Source organism: Panulirus ornatus, chromosome 10 (genome assembly GCF_036320965.1).
Source record: "Panulirus ornatus isolate Po-2019 chromosome 10, ASM3632096v1, whole genome shotgun sequence".
Lineage (NCBI taxonomy): Eukaryota > Metazoa > Arthropoda > Malacostraca > Decapoda > Palinuridae > Panulirus > Panulirus ornatus.
The window spans coordinates 33,242,012-33,255,733 of NC_092233.1; the positions used below are offsets into that span (position 1 = coordinate 33,242,012).

Here is a 13,722-nt window from a genome sequence, read left to right on the forward strand (position 1 = left end):
GCTAAAGGCTTTAGATGAGCCCACTTTGATGGGGAGACGTGTAAGGGATGACTTGATCACAACGTGTAAGTTTTTAAAACAGATAGAGGATGTGGGTTGTGAACATTTTTTTATGAGATGTAGATTTGCTTTGTGCATTGAGTGCTTTGCACTGACCGTTTTTTTTTTTGCTAAATCTCATTATCAGTACTCTTAGATAGGTAGATACTCCCTCAGATGAACTGAGAATTGACAACTATGCCAAACAAATGGATGATGAAAAATTTCTCATAACACATCAATCAAAACAAGCAATGGGCAGCGTAAAGACAGATAAGAGAAGAGTTGTTATTCAACACACAACTCAGGTGATGAGCACCACACATTAACCCTGCCATCACAGCAAAACAGCATGTATGCATATGTACTCATAGGTGCTCTGTCTTATTATTTTTATTCAGTGAATAATCAGAGTGTTCTGTTGTAGTTTCCTTTTTTATTTATGGAGTATACTTTCATTCTAATTAGAAGGGCATTATTTGTGTCATGGGAGGATAAAGAGATCAGTGAATGTGTTTGTTTTGTTTCAGCTTTATTTTAGTCCTGTTTTAGATATACATTTAATAATGTGTTATCTTTATAGATATTTATAGAGCGTTACCGACTCCATCGAAATTGGTTGGGAGCTCATTGTCACGTGCGAACATTTGAAGGACATACAGAAGGTGTTTCGTGTGTGCAGTTTGATGATCATCGAATAGTTTCAGGTTCTCATGATAACACCATAAAGGTAAGATGAAACTGGATTCTTTTAAAGGTAATATTATGTTTAGATTATTTCTGGCAAAAGGGGAGAAAGAATGCTTCTAACATATCTTTTTCCAAAGGGTGACTTTGATGGGCTGAAGTAGGGGGCCAAAATTCCTTCCCTCTTGTTTTGCAAGTATCTGAAATTAGAAACCTGGCAAATGCATCCTCTATTACCTTGAGGAAAAATGGTTAGAATAATGTCCTACAGAGCTTTAGACAGTTCTGTATAGAAGATATGAAGGAGCTTAGTGATGAATTTTTCTTAGAGGGTCAGTTGTCTTTTCATGACACTACCTTTCTTGGTGGAAAAGGCAAGAATGTAAAAAGAAATAAGTTGAAATAAGCTTTTTTTCTTCATTTGATTAACAGGGAAGGATTAGTCGATTTTTTTGTGCCTTAACAAATGTGCTTAAAGATAGCAATATATTGTTGAATTGTGGAGAAAGAAAATGGAAGCTACCAATGTAACATGTGGATAATGTTGCCCAGTTTGCTGAATTAGAAGTGCAGTATATCATGGTAGGTTGTTTTGATGATGTTTCTAAAAGAAGGATGTTGTAAGTAAATATATTTGAAAGTAAGATTCTAGGTTTTGACAGATAGGTTTTACAATGTACAATGTATTATCTATCTGAATGGTGATAAGCAAAGATGTAGATGAATTTCATGGCAAGGTTGAAGTTGAGAGTAGAATTTTGCACTGAAGAGAAATTGGAGATGCATTAAAAGCTGTGGTCATTGGGAAGAATTAAAATGATGAATGGGTATAATGAATTGCTTGTTCTGACTCAGATTTATTGAAGCGTAACCCTATTTCTATGGTCAGGATAAGAAAGAAAATAGAGCAATAGAGTTGTTGACTGGTTGGTAAGGTTATTTAATGTATGTATGACTCATGGTGAGGTGCCTGAGGATTGGCGGAATGCGTGCATAGTGCCATTGTACAAAGGCAAAGGGGATAAGAATGAGTGCTCAAATTACAGAGGTATAAGTTTGTTGAGTATTCCTGGTAAATTATATGGGAGGGTATTGATTGAGAGGGTGAAGGCATGTACAGAGCATCAGATTGGGGAAGAGCAGTGCGGTTTCAGAAGTGGTAGAGGATGTGTGGATCAGGTGTTTGCTTTGAAGAATGTATGTGAGAAATACTTAGAAAAGCAAATGGATTTGTATGTAGCATTTATGGATCTGGAGAAGGCATATGATAGAGTTGATAGAGATGCTCTGTGGAAGGTATTAAGAATATATGGTGTGGGAGGCAAGTTGTTAGAAGCAGTGAAAAGTTTTTATCTAGGATGTAAGGCATGTGTACGTGTAGGAAGAGAGGAAAGTGATTGGTTCTCAGTGAATGTAGGTTTGCGGCAGGGGTGTGTGATGTCTCCATGGTTGTTTAATTTGTTTATGGATGGGGTTGTTAGGGAGGTAAATGCAAGAGTCCTGGAAAGAGGGGCAAGTATGAAGTCTGTTGGGGATGAGAGAGCTTGGGAAGTGAGTCAGTTGTTGTTCGCTGATGATACAGCGCTGGTGGCTGATTCATGTGAGAAACTGCAGAAGCTGGTGACTGAGTTTGGTAAAGTGTGTGGAAGAAGAAAGTTAAGAGTAAATGTGAATAAGAGCAAGGTTATTAGGTACAGTAGGGTTGAGGGTCAAGTCAATTGGGAGGTGAGTTTGAATGGAGAAAAACTGGAGGAAGTGAAGTGTTTTAGATATCTGGGAGTGGATCTGTCAGCGGATGGAACCATGGAAGCGGAAGTGGATCATAGGGTGGGGGAGGGGGCGAAAATTTTGGGAGCCTTGAAAAATGTGTGGAAGTCGAGAACATTATCTCGGAAAGCAAAAATGGGTATGTTTGAATGAATAGTGGTTCCAACAATGTTGTATGGTTGCGAGGCGTGGGCTATGGATAGAGTTGTGCGCAGGAGGATGGATGTGCTGGAAATGAGATGTTTGAGGACAATGTGTGGTGTGAGGTGGTTTGATCGAGTAAGTAACGTAAGGGTAAGAGAGATGTGTGGAAATAAAAAGAGCGTGGTTGAGAGAGCAGAAGAGGGTGTTTTGAAATGGTTTGGGCACATGGAGAGAATGAGTGAGGAAAGATTGACCAAGAGGATATATGTGTCGGAGGTGGAGGGAACGAGGAGAAGAGGGAGACCAAATTGGAGGTGGAAAGATGGAGTGAAAAAGATTTTGTGTGATCGGGGCCTGAACATGCAGGAGGGTGAAAGGAGGGCAAGGAATAGAGTGAATTGGAGCGATGTGGTATACCGGGGTTGACGTGCTGTCAGTGGATTGAATCAAGGCATGTGAAGCGTCTGGGGTAAACCATGGAAAGCTGTGTAGGTATGTATATTTGCGTGTGTGGACGTGTGTATGTACATGTGTATGGGGGGGGGGGGTTGGGCCATTTCTTTCGTCTGTTTCCTTGCGCTACCTCGCAAACGCGGGAGACAGCGACAAAGTATAAAAAAAAAAAAAAAAAAAAAAAAAGAGATGGGCAGCCTGCATAATTGATATTAGAAAGCAGAGTAAGATGAGAAAAATGAATCATTAGACAAGTGTGCTGGTGAAAGTTTATTAGTTTGGTATGAATATGTGGAAAATATGAAGATAATAGCAGTATAGTTGAAGGCACAAGAATTTCCCAATAAGAATGCCAGAGGAATGATTTTTGATCTGGTGCTGTGGATCTGATATATATATGAAGATAGAGAATTTTATCCCTGGGGATAGGGGATTAAGAATACTTCCCACGTATTCCCTGCGTGTCGTAGAAGGCGACTAAAAGGGGAGGGAGCGGGGGGCTGGAAATCCTCCCCTCTCTCTTTTTTTTTTTTTTTTTTTTTTTTTTTTTCCCAAAAGAAGGAACAGAGAATTGGGCCAGGTGAGGGTATTCCCTCAAAGGCCCAGTCCTCTGTTCTTAATGCTACCTCGCTAATGCGGGAAATGGCGAATAGTTTAAAAGAAAGAAAGAAAGAGAATTGAATGAAGGCTTCAGTCTCCCTTGCTAAATTAACTTAAATAACCAAAATGAAAAATAAAGACTTTAATGTGCTTGAAAGTGCTTGTATCATGTTAGCTTTCTGGACCTGAGTTGAGGATGGATATATGTGAGCCTAGAGGCTAAATATGCTTGATTCACCCCTTTTGAAGGGGACCATTGTTAAAGATGATAGGTTAACAGTTTTTGAGTCAGAAAGAACATTTTAGTGAAATTGATTTCTTTGCTTTGTTTGTCTAGCTGGAAGATGTACCATATGTCCTTTAGTTAGAATTTGAGGTGTTTAATAGATCAGTATTTTCTGTTTTTTTTTGTTATTCAAAAAGGAGGAAATGTGTGTGTAAGAATAGATGGAGAGTTGAGCAAAAGTGTTAGTATACATGTGGGTATGGGGCAGGGCTGTGTGCTTCACTGTGGCTTTATAACATATATATGAGGAATGAAAGCAAAACTAGGGAAGGGGGGTGTGGAGATGGAGTGTGGTGGTGAGGTATGGTGGCTAGTGACAAGCACCTTGCAGATGATACTGTGTTGCTTGCTGAGAATGAAGAGGAGTAACAGAAAGTTGTAAGAGTGTTTTATGGTGTGAGTAAGCATACGCAGTTTGTAGGTAAATAGGGGTGAAAGTAAAGAAAGCATGGTTGATTGAAGGTCATTGTGAGTGAAAGTAAAGTAATGGTGTTTGAAAGGAAACAGAGTGAAAATATGGATTTTGCAAAGCCCTAAATGGTGAGAGAAGAAAGTGTACTAACCTGTGTTATAGATATGGGGTAGAAGGGTTGGAAGAGGCGAGAGAATTTAAGTATTTAGGATTTATCTTGGGTCAGTTTGGTGAAATGTAAGGAAAGACAAGGGAGAAAGCAGCACAGGGTGGAAGAGTGATTGAGTCCCTTAATAGAATGATGAAGAGTAGAGGTTTAAGAAAGGAATCTATGAAGGGATTAAGGACAGCATAGTCCTCTCAATCCTGACTTATGCAGCAGAAACATAGACATTGGATGAGTCACAGAGTTCAAGAATCCTGGCTATAGAAATTATTTATTTGAAAGGAACATTTGGTATGAGTAGATAGAATGAAGAAAGTAATGATAGGGTGTGTGAGAGATTTGGTATGGCAGATGATGCAAAGGTAATGAATTGGGGAGTGGCAGAGAGGGTGAAACATAAAACTTCGAGGAGGTTTAGGCATATAGAAAGAATGGTAGATGGGAAGTTTTCAAGTAGAGTGTATGATAGTTTGATTAAATGAATTGATGAGAGGAAGGCCATGAGAGTGTATGATAGTATGATTAAATGAATTGATGAGAGGAAGGCCATGAGAGTGTATGATTGTATGATTAAATGAATTGATGTTAGAGGAAGGCCTTCTGTGACATAGGGAAATAGAATGGAAGAGAGCTGGATTGAGAGGAATGGCGGAAGAATGCCTGAAATGGTGTATGCGAGGATGGCATGTAAGGACAAAGATATGTGGAAAGTTTTGCTATGTCCACTCCCTTGATGGGAGGTCCTGTGGGAGCAAGTGTTGGAAATATAGATAGATAGATCTTGCTGAAAGTGTTTCATTATGAAGAGATGGACAGATGCAATTATGGCATTATTTTGTGTGTGATTCAAGCAAAAGTATTAGTATGGAGATGTTAGAAGTGTTTAGCAAATTAATTTTGTGTACAAAGGCTCAGATTGGGGTGTCTAAATGTGTGTGGATGTAACCAAGATGAGAAAAAGATAGGTAGTATGTTTGAGGAAAGGAACCAGGATGATTTGGCTCTGAGTGGAACAAAACTCAAGGGTAAAGGGGAAGAGTGGTTTGGGAATGTTTTGGGAGTAAAGTCAGGGGTTGGTGAGAGGACAAGAGCAAAGAAAGGAGTAGCACTACTGAAACAGGAGTTGTAGGAGTATGTGATAGAGTGTAGGAAAGTAAACTCTGGACTGATATGGGTAAAACTGAAAGTGGATGTAGAGAGATGGGTGATTATTGGTGCCTATGCATCTGGGCATGAGAAGAAAGATCATGGGAGGCAAGTGTTTTGGGAGCAGCTGAGTGAGTGTGTTAGCTGTTTTGATGCACGAGACTGGGTTATAGTGATGGGTGATTTGAATGCAAAGGTGAGTAATGTGGCAGTTGAGGGAATAATTGGTGTACATGGAATGTTTAGTGTTGTAAATGGAAATGGTGAAGAGCTTGTAGATTTGGGTGCTGAAAAAGGACTGGTGATTGGGAATACCTGGTTTAAAAAGAGAGATATACATAAGTATACGTATGTAAGTAGGAGAGATAGCCAGAGAGCATTATTGGATTACGTGTTAATTGATAGGCACGCGAAAGAGAGACTTTTGGATGTTAATGTGCTGAGAGGTGCAACTGGAGGGATATCTGATCATTATCTTGTGGAGGCGAAGGTGAAGATTTGTAGGGGATTTCAGAAAAGAAGAGAGAATGTTGGGGTGAAGAGCGTGGTGAGAGTAAGTGAGCTTGGGAAGGAGACTTGTGTGAGGAAGTACCAGGAGGGACTGAGTACAGAATGGAAAAAGGTGAGAACAAAGGGGGTAAGGGTAGTGGGGGAGGAATGGGATGTATTTAGGGAAGCAGTGATGGCTTGCGCAAAAGATGCTTGTGGCATGAGAAGTGTGGGAGGTGGGTTGATTAGAAAGGGTAGTGAGTGGTGGGATGAAGAGGTAAGATTATTAGTGAAAGAAAAGAGAGAGGCATTTGGACGATTTTTGCAGGGAAAAAATGCAAATGAGTGGGATATGTATAAAAGAAAGAGGCAGGAGGTCAAGAGAAAGGTGCAAGAGGTGAAAAAGAGGGCAAATGAGAGTTGGGGTGAGAGAGTATCATTAAATTTTAGGGAGAATAAAAAGATGTTTTGGAAGGAGGTAAATAAAGTGCGTAAGATAAGGGAGCAAATGGGAACTTCAGTGAAGGTGGCTAATGGGGAGGTGATAACAAGTAGTGGTGATGTGAGAAGGAGATGGAGTGAGTATTTTAAAGGTTTGTTGAATGTGTTTGATGATAGAGTGGCAGATATAGGGTGTTTTGGTCGAGGTGGTGTGCAGAGTGAGAGGGTTAGGGAAAATTATTTGGTAAACAGAGAAGAGGTAGTAAAAGCTTTGCAGAAGATGAAAGCCAGCAAGCCAGTGGGCTTGGATGGTATTGCAGTGGAATTTAATAAAAAAGGGGGTGACTGTATTGTTGACTGGTTGGTAAGATTATTTAATGTATGTATGATTCATGGTGAGGTGCCTGAGGATTGGCGGAATGCTTGCATAGTGCCACTGTACAAAGGCAAAGGGGATAAGAGTGAGTGCTCAAATTACAGTGGTATAAGTTTGTTGAGTATGCCTGGTAAATTATATGGGAGGGTATTGATTGAGAGGGTGAAGGCATATACAGAGCATCAGATTGGGGAAGAGCAGTGTGGTTTCAGAAGTGGTAGAGGATGTCTGGATCAGGTGTTTGCTTTGAAGAATGTATGTGAGAAATACTTAGAAAAGCAAATGGAGTTGTATGTAGCATATATGGATCTGGAGAAGGCATATGATAGAGTTGATAGAGATGCTCTGTGGAAGGTATTAAGAATATATGATGTTGGAGGCAAGTTGTTAGAAGCAGTGAAAAGTTTTTATCGAGGATGTAGGGCATGTGTACGTGTAGGAAGAGAGGAAAGTGATTGGTTCTCAGTGAATGTAGCTTTGCGGCAGGGGTGTGTGATGTCTCCATGGTTGTTTAATTTGTTTATGGATGGGGTTGTTAGGGAGGTGAATGCAAGAGTTTTAGAAAGAGGGGCAAGTATGCAGTCTGTTGTGGATGACAGAGCTTGGGAAGTGAGTCAGTTGCTGTTTGCTGATGATACAGTGCTGGTGGCTGATTCATGTGAGAAACTGCAGAAGCTGGTGACTGAGTTTGGTAAAGTGTGTGAAAAAAGAAAGTTAAGAGTAAATGTGAATAAGAGCAAGGTTATTAGGTACAGTAGGGTTGAGGGTCAAGTCAATTGGGAGGTAAGTTTGAATGGAGAAAAACTGGAGGAAGTGAAGTGTTTTAGATATCTGGGAGTGGATCTGGCAGCGGATGGAATCATGGAAGCGGAAGTGAATCATAGTGTGGGGGAGGGGGCGAAAATTCTGGGAGCCTTAAAGAATGTTTGTAAGTCGAGAACATTGTCTCGGAAAGCAAAAATGGGTATGTTTGAAGGAATAGTGGTCCCAATATGTTGTATGACTGCGAGGCTTGGGCTATGGATAGAGTTGTGCGGAGGAGGGTGGATGTGCTGGAAATGAGATGTTTGAGGACAATATGTGGTGGGAGGTGGTTTGATCGAGTAATTAATGTAAGGGTAAGAGAGATATGTGGAAATAAAAAGAGTGTGGTTGAGAGAGCAGAAGAGGGTGTTTTGAAATGGTTTGGGCACATGGAGAGAATGAGTGAGGAAAGATTGACCAAGAGGATATATGTGTCAGAGGTGGAGGGAACGAGGAGAAGAGGGAGACCAAATTGGAGGTGGAAAAATGAAGTGAAAAAGATTTTGAGTGATTGGGGCCTGAACATACAGGAGGGTGAAAGGAGGGCAAGGAATAGAGTGAATTGGATCGATGTGGTATACTGGGGTCAACGTGCTGTCAATGGATTGAACCAGGGCATGTGAAGCGTCTGGGGTAAACCATGGAAAGTTCTGTGGGGCCTGGATGTGGAAAGGGAGCTGTGGTTTTGGTGCATTATTACATGACAGCTAGAGACTGAGTGTGAATGAATGGGGCCTTTGTTGTCTTTCCTAGCGCTACCTCGCACAAATGAGGGTGGAGTGGGTTGTTATTCCATGTGTGGCGAGGTGGCGATGGGAATGAATAAAGGCAGGCAGTATGAATTATGTACATGTGTATATATGTATATGTCTGTGTGTGTATATATATGTGTACATTGAGATGTATAGGTATGTATATTTGCGTGTGTGGACGTGTATGTATATACATGTGTATGTGGGTGGGTTGGGCCATTCTTTCATCTGTTTCCTTGCGCTACCTCGCTAACGCGGGAGACAGCGACAAAGCAAAATAGATAAACAAATAGATAAAAAGGATGTTTTGGAAGGAGGTAGATAAAGTGCATAAGACAAGAGAACAAATGGGAACATGGGTAAAGGGGGCTAATGGGGAGTTGATAAAATGTAGTGGTGATGTGGTAAGGAGATGGAGTGAGTATTTTGAAGGTTTGTTGAATGTGTTTGATGATAGAATGGCAGATATAGGTTGTATTGGTCGAGGTAGTGAAAGCTTTGCAGAAGATGAAAGCCGGTAAGGCAGCGGGTTTGGATGGTGTTGCAGTGGAATTTATTAAAGAAGGGGATGACTGTGTTGTTAATTGGTTGGTGAGGATATTCAATGTTTGTATGGCTCATGGTGAAGTGCCTAAGGATTGGCGAAATGCATGCATAGTGCCATTGTACAAAGGCAAAGGGGATAAAGGTGAGTGTTCAAATTACAGAGGTATAAGTTTGATGAGTATTCCTGGGAAATTGTATGGGAGGGTATTGATTGAGAGGGTGAAGGCATCTACAGAGCATCAGATTTGGGAAGATCAGCATGGCTTCAGAAGTGGTAGAGGATGTGTGGATCAGGTGTATGCTTTGAAGAATGTATGTGAGAAATACTTAGAAAACAAATGGATTTGTATGTAGCATTTATTGACCTGGAGAAGGCGTATGATAGAGTTGATAGAGATGCTCTATGGAAGGTATTAAGAGTGTATGGTGTGGGAGGCAAGTTGCTAGAAGCAGCGAAAAGTTTTTATCAAGGATGTAAGGTATGTGTATGAGTAAGAAGAAAGGAAAGTGATTGGTTCTCAGTAAATGTCAGTTTGCGGCAGGGGTGCGTGATGTCTCCATGGTTGTTTAATTTGTTTATGGATGGGGTTGTTAGGTAGGTGAATGCAAGAGTTTTGGAGAGAGGGGCAAGTATGCAGTCTGTTGTGGATGAGAGAGCTTGGGAAGTGAGTCGGTTGTTGTTCGCTGATGATGCAGCACTGGTGGCTGATTCGGGTGAGAAACTGCAGAAGGTGGTGAATGAGTTTGGTAAATTGTGTGAAAGAAGAAAGATGAGAGTAAATGTGAATAAGAGCAAGGTTATTAGGTACAGTAGGGTTGAGGGACAAGTCAATTGGGAAGTAAGTTTGAGTATAGAAAAACTGGAGGAAGTGAAATATTTTAGATATCTGGGAGTGGATTTGGCAGCAGATGGAACCATGGAAGCAGAAGTGAGTCACAGTGTTGGGGAGGGGATGAAAGTTCTGGGAGCATTGAAGAATGTGTGGAAGGCAAGAACATTATCTCGGAAAGCAAAAATAGGTATGTTTGAAGTAATAGTGGTTCCAACAATGTTATATGGATGCGAGGCATGGGCTTGTGCGGAGGAGGATGGATGTGTTGGAAATGAAGCGTTTGAGGACAATTTGTGGCATGAGGTGGTTTGATTGAGTAAGCAATGAAAGAGTAAGAGTGATGTGTGGTAATAAAAAGAGTGTGATTGAGAGAGCAGAAGAGGATGTATCGAAATGGTTTGGTCAAATGGAGAGAATGAATGAGGAAAGATTAACAAAGAGGATATATGTGTCAGAGGTGGAGGGAACGAGGAGAAGTGGGAGACTAAATTGGAGGTGGAAAGATGGAGTGAAAAGGATTTTGAGCGATCGGGGTCTGAACATGCAGGAGGGTGAAAGGCACGCAAGGAATAGAGTGAATTGGAATGATGTGGTATACCGGGGTCGATGTGCTGTCAATGGATTGAACCAGGGCATGTGAAGTGTCTGGGGTAAACCATGAAAAGTTTTGTAGGGCTTGGATGTGGAAAAGGAGCTATGGTTTCGGTGCATTATACATGACAGCCAGAGACTGAGTGTGAACGAATGTTGCTTTTGTTGTCTTTTCCTAGCTCTACTTCGCTCACATGCGGGGGAGGGGGTTATCATTTCATGTGTGGCGGGGTGACGACGGGAATGAATAAAGGCAGCAAGTATGAATTATGTACATTTGTATATATGTATATGTCTGTGTATGTATTTATATATGTATACATTGAAATGTATAGGTATGTATATGTGTGTGTGCAGACATGTATGTATGTACATGTGTATGTGGGTGAGTTGGGCCATTCTTTTGTCTGTTTCCTTGCGCTACCTCACTAACGCGGGAAACAGTGGCAAAGTATGATAAATATGAATAAAAATAAGCAAAGTTTAAATTGAAAGTGCTCATACTAGTGTGGAAACATTGTATACATGGGTTGAGTGAACCAAGAGGTTCCACACACTTGGTCCATACCTTGTGTTTAGGGATAGCTTTAAGGTGATAGAAAGATGGAATGTTCATAATTTTTATGATACCCAATTCCATTTTTGTAAAAGAAATATTCTGCCTTGCAATATAGTGTGAAAAGTTCTCGGATGGAATTTTGGAATATTTGAGATAGATGCAGCTTGGTCATAAGGTATGAGAAGTGTTAGATTGGATCTTTCAGAAATGCTTAACCCAGTGTCTTATGGTTTTAGGCAATGGTTGTTTCCTTTGGCATGCATTTGAAGCAAGATATATCATTAATCATAGCTTTGAACTGCAGCTGATTGTGTTTTATATGAATTATTAGTTCCTTCTCCCTCAAATGTTTTGTATGTTTTGCTAGATGATACTTTGCTGCCAGACTTCTTATACATTGATTAAGAAATATGAGGTCCTCAATTTTTTCTCTTGATGTGACATTATAAATAATTTCTTTGCAATAGGAAATAGAACATGGCATATGTTGCGGGAATCTTAAAGATTGTTTCATATGAGGTTTTCCTACTTTTAAAACTGTATGTATGCCTGGATTTGATGGAATATTGGATCTACTCTGCTTAGATGTTGGCTTTTTGGATATTCAGGGTTTATCCAGTTGTAGTATCGTAACCAATGAGGTTAGAAGGTACTGCTACTGCGGAATGGGCCGAGAAGTTAGGAAAAATTTAAAATTTCAGTTTTCTGGAGGGTCCAAGTCTCACTCTGAAGTCAGATAGTGACCTCATTGCTACAGATGCTCCTCAACTTACAATGCGGTTACATTCTGAGAAACCCATCGTAAGTTGAAAATATCATGAGTCAATAATACATTTAATACTGTACATCTAACCTACCAAGCATCATAGCCTAGCTTGCTTTAAAAGTTCTCAGAGCACTTACATTAGCCTACATTGGATAAAATCATCTTACCTAAAGCCTATTTTATAAAGTGTTGAATGTCTTATCATCATAAAGTCGAAAAATCATAAGTTGAAGCACTGTAAGTTAGGGGTCATCTGTACATACTTAAAGAGGGTGGAACAGAAGGGGAGGTGTTTCCGAACTGCAGCAGGGCAGTAGTAATTTTTTGAATACAGACAAATTCCTGAAGGGTGCAGGGGTCTTAATTTTTCAAACAGTTTGGGATTCCTCTGCCTGTGGGAAACACTACCCTGGAGTTGCCCTTTGTTAGTGGCCTGTTAAAGGTGAGGCGCAAAAGGCTGAGAATGGCTCTAGAGTCTACCAATTATGCCGGGGAGTAAAAGGGACAAGCAATTGAGGGTGATGGTGCTGAATGTAAATAAGATGACTGCTGAGAGTATAAGGAGGGAGCTTGTGGAAAATTTAAAAGTTATTGTTTGGATGTGCTGAGATTTGGGAAACCCATATCCTTGGGCAGGGTATATGGAATGAAAATGGAAGTGATGACTGCAAGTTATGGAAGAGAGTGGTGGTATGGGCAGGAATGAATGAAGATTACCTGGGAAGAGGGAAAGAAGGACGTGCAATTGTGCTGTCACTAAGAGTATGGGAGGATGTTACTGAATGCTGATGGAATGGTTCGAGAATAGTATGGGTGAAAGGAAAGACTGGAATTATGAATTTTGTATGGTTGTGAGTATACGTCCCTATGGATATGAAGACTGTGTGAGATAAGGATGAAAGGAAACGGTTGTGGAGAAATTTGAATGACTGCATAAATGGTTTTGGGAAGGAGAAAAAGGTGGTTGTAATGGGTGATATGAATGCAAAAGTGGGATGTGTTGAAATTGGCGAGATATTTGGTAAATGGGGAGTCAGTCCTTGGAGTAAATGAGAATGGAAATTATATTGTGGATGTCTCTGCTGAGAAGGGTTTATTCCTTGCAAACACCTTTCTTAGCACAAGATGATCCATGGGTATACTTAGATGAGAAACAATGGAAGAGAAAAGCAGAAGGGTTTGATTGACTATGTGGCAATGGATGAAAGTTTGAGAAAGGCTGTGTTAGATGTTTGAGTTGTGTGAAGGTTCTTTGGAGTCTCTGATCATTTCACAGTTCTTGTGGGGGATGAGGATCACAGAGAAGTGGAGTTATGATTTAAGGAAGAATGGAGAGGTAAGAGTGTTGGTAAGCGAGATGAAGAATCAGGAGGAATGCAAGGAAGAGTATGAGAGGAGGATGACCGAAAGTTTGGATGATAGTTCAGTAGATGTAGGGATGCTTTCATGTGTGAATGAGGTATCAAAATGTTTAGAAAAAGACTGTTAAAGGTTGCAGAATTAGTAAATGGATACAAGGTTGTAGGATACAAGAATAAAAGTAGAAAAGTATGGTGGATGGATGAGATTAGAAATGCTGTGGAAGAGAAGAAAAAGGCTCAAAAAGAATATACTGGTAGAAGGCTGGCAAAGGAGTAGGGGAAAAGATAAGGAGTGTAAGCAGAATGTTAAGAAGCTGTAAGAGGAAAGCAAAGAAAGAGTAGATGAAGCTTTTTGAAGAAAGTTGAGCAAAAAGTTAAGGGGAAAATAAGAAATTATACTTGGAGGTGAAAAGGAAAGAGGTGGATGTAAGAATGGGATTGTTGATGTGAAAAGAGAAGTAAGGAAGGGGAGTTGCTAAATCAAAAGGAGGAAGTGCAAGGAAG

At 40.4% G+C, this 13,722-nt stretch overlaps 1 protein-coding gene and 1 long non-coding RNA gene across 2 annotated transcripts in view; both read left to right on the plus strand.

The window, feature by feature from the left end:
• Positions 1-13,722, plus strand: part of LOC139750888 (uncharacterized) — a 330,261-nt gene that overhangs the window by 182,849 nt on the left and 133,690 nt on the right. The gene's annotated exons all lie outside the window — the stretch shown is intronic.
• LOC139750703 (uncharacterized) overlaps positions 1-13,722 on the plus strand; it is a 231,517-nt gene that overhangs the window by 90,362 nt on the left and 127,433 nt on the right. The window contains exon 6 of the mRNA XM_071665380.1: positions 623-769. Coding sequence (XP_071521481.1) covers positions 623-769 — 147 coding nt within the window. The remainder of the gene's footprint in view (positions 1-622; positions 770-13,722) is intronic.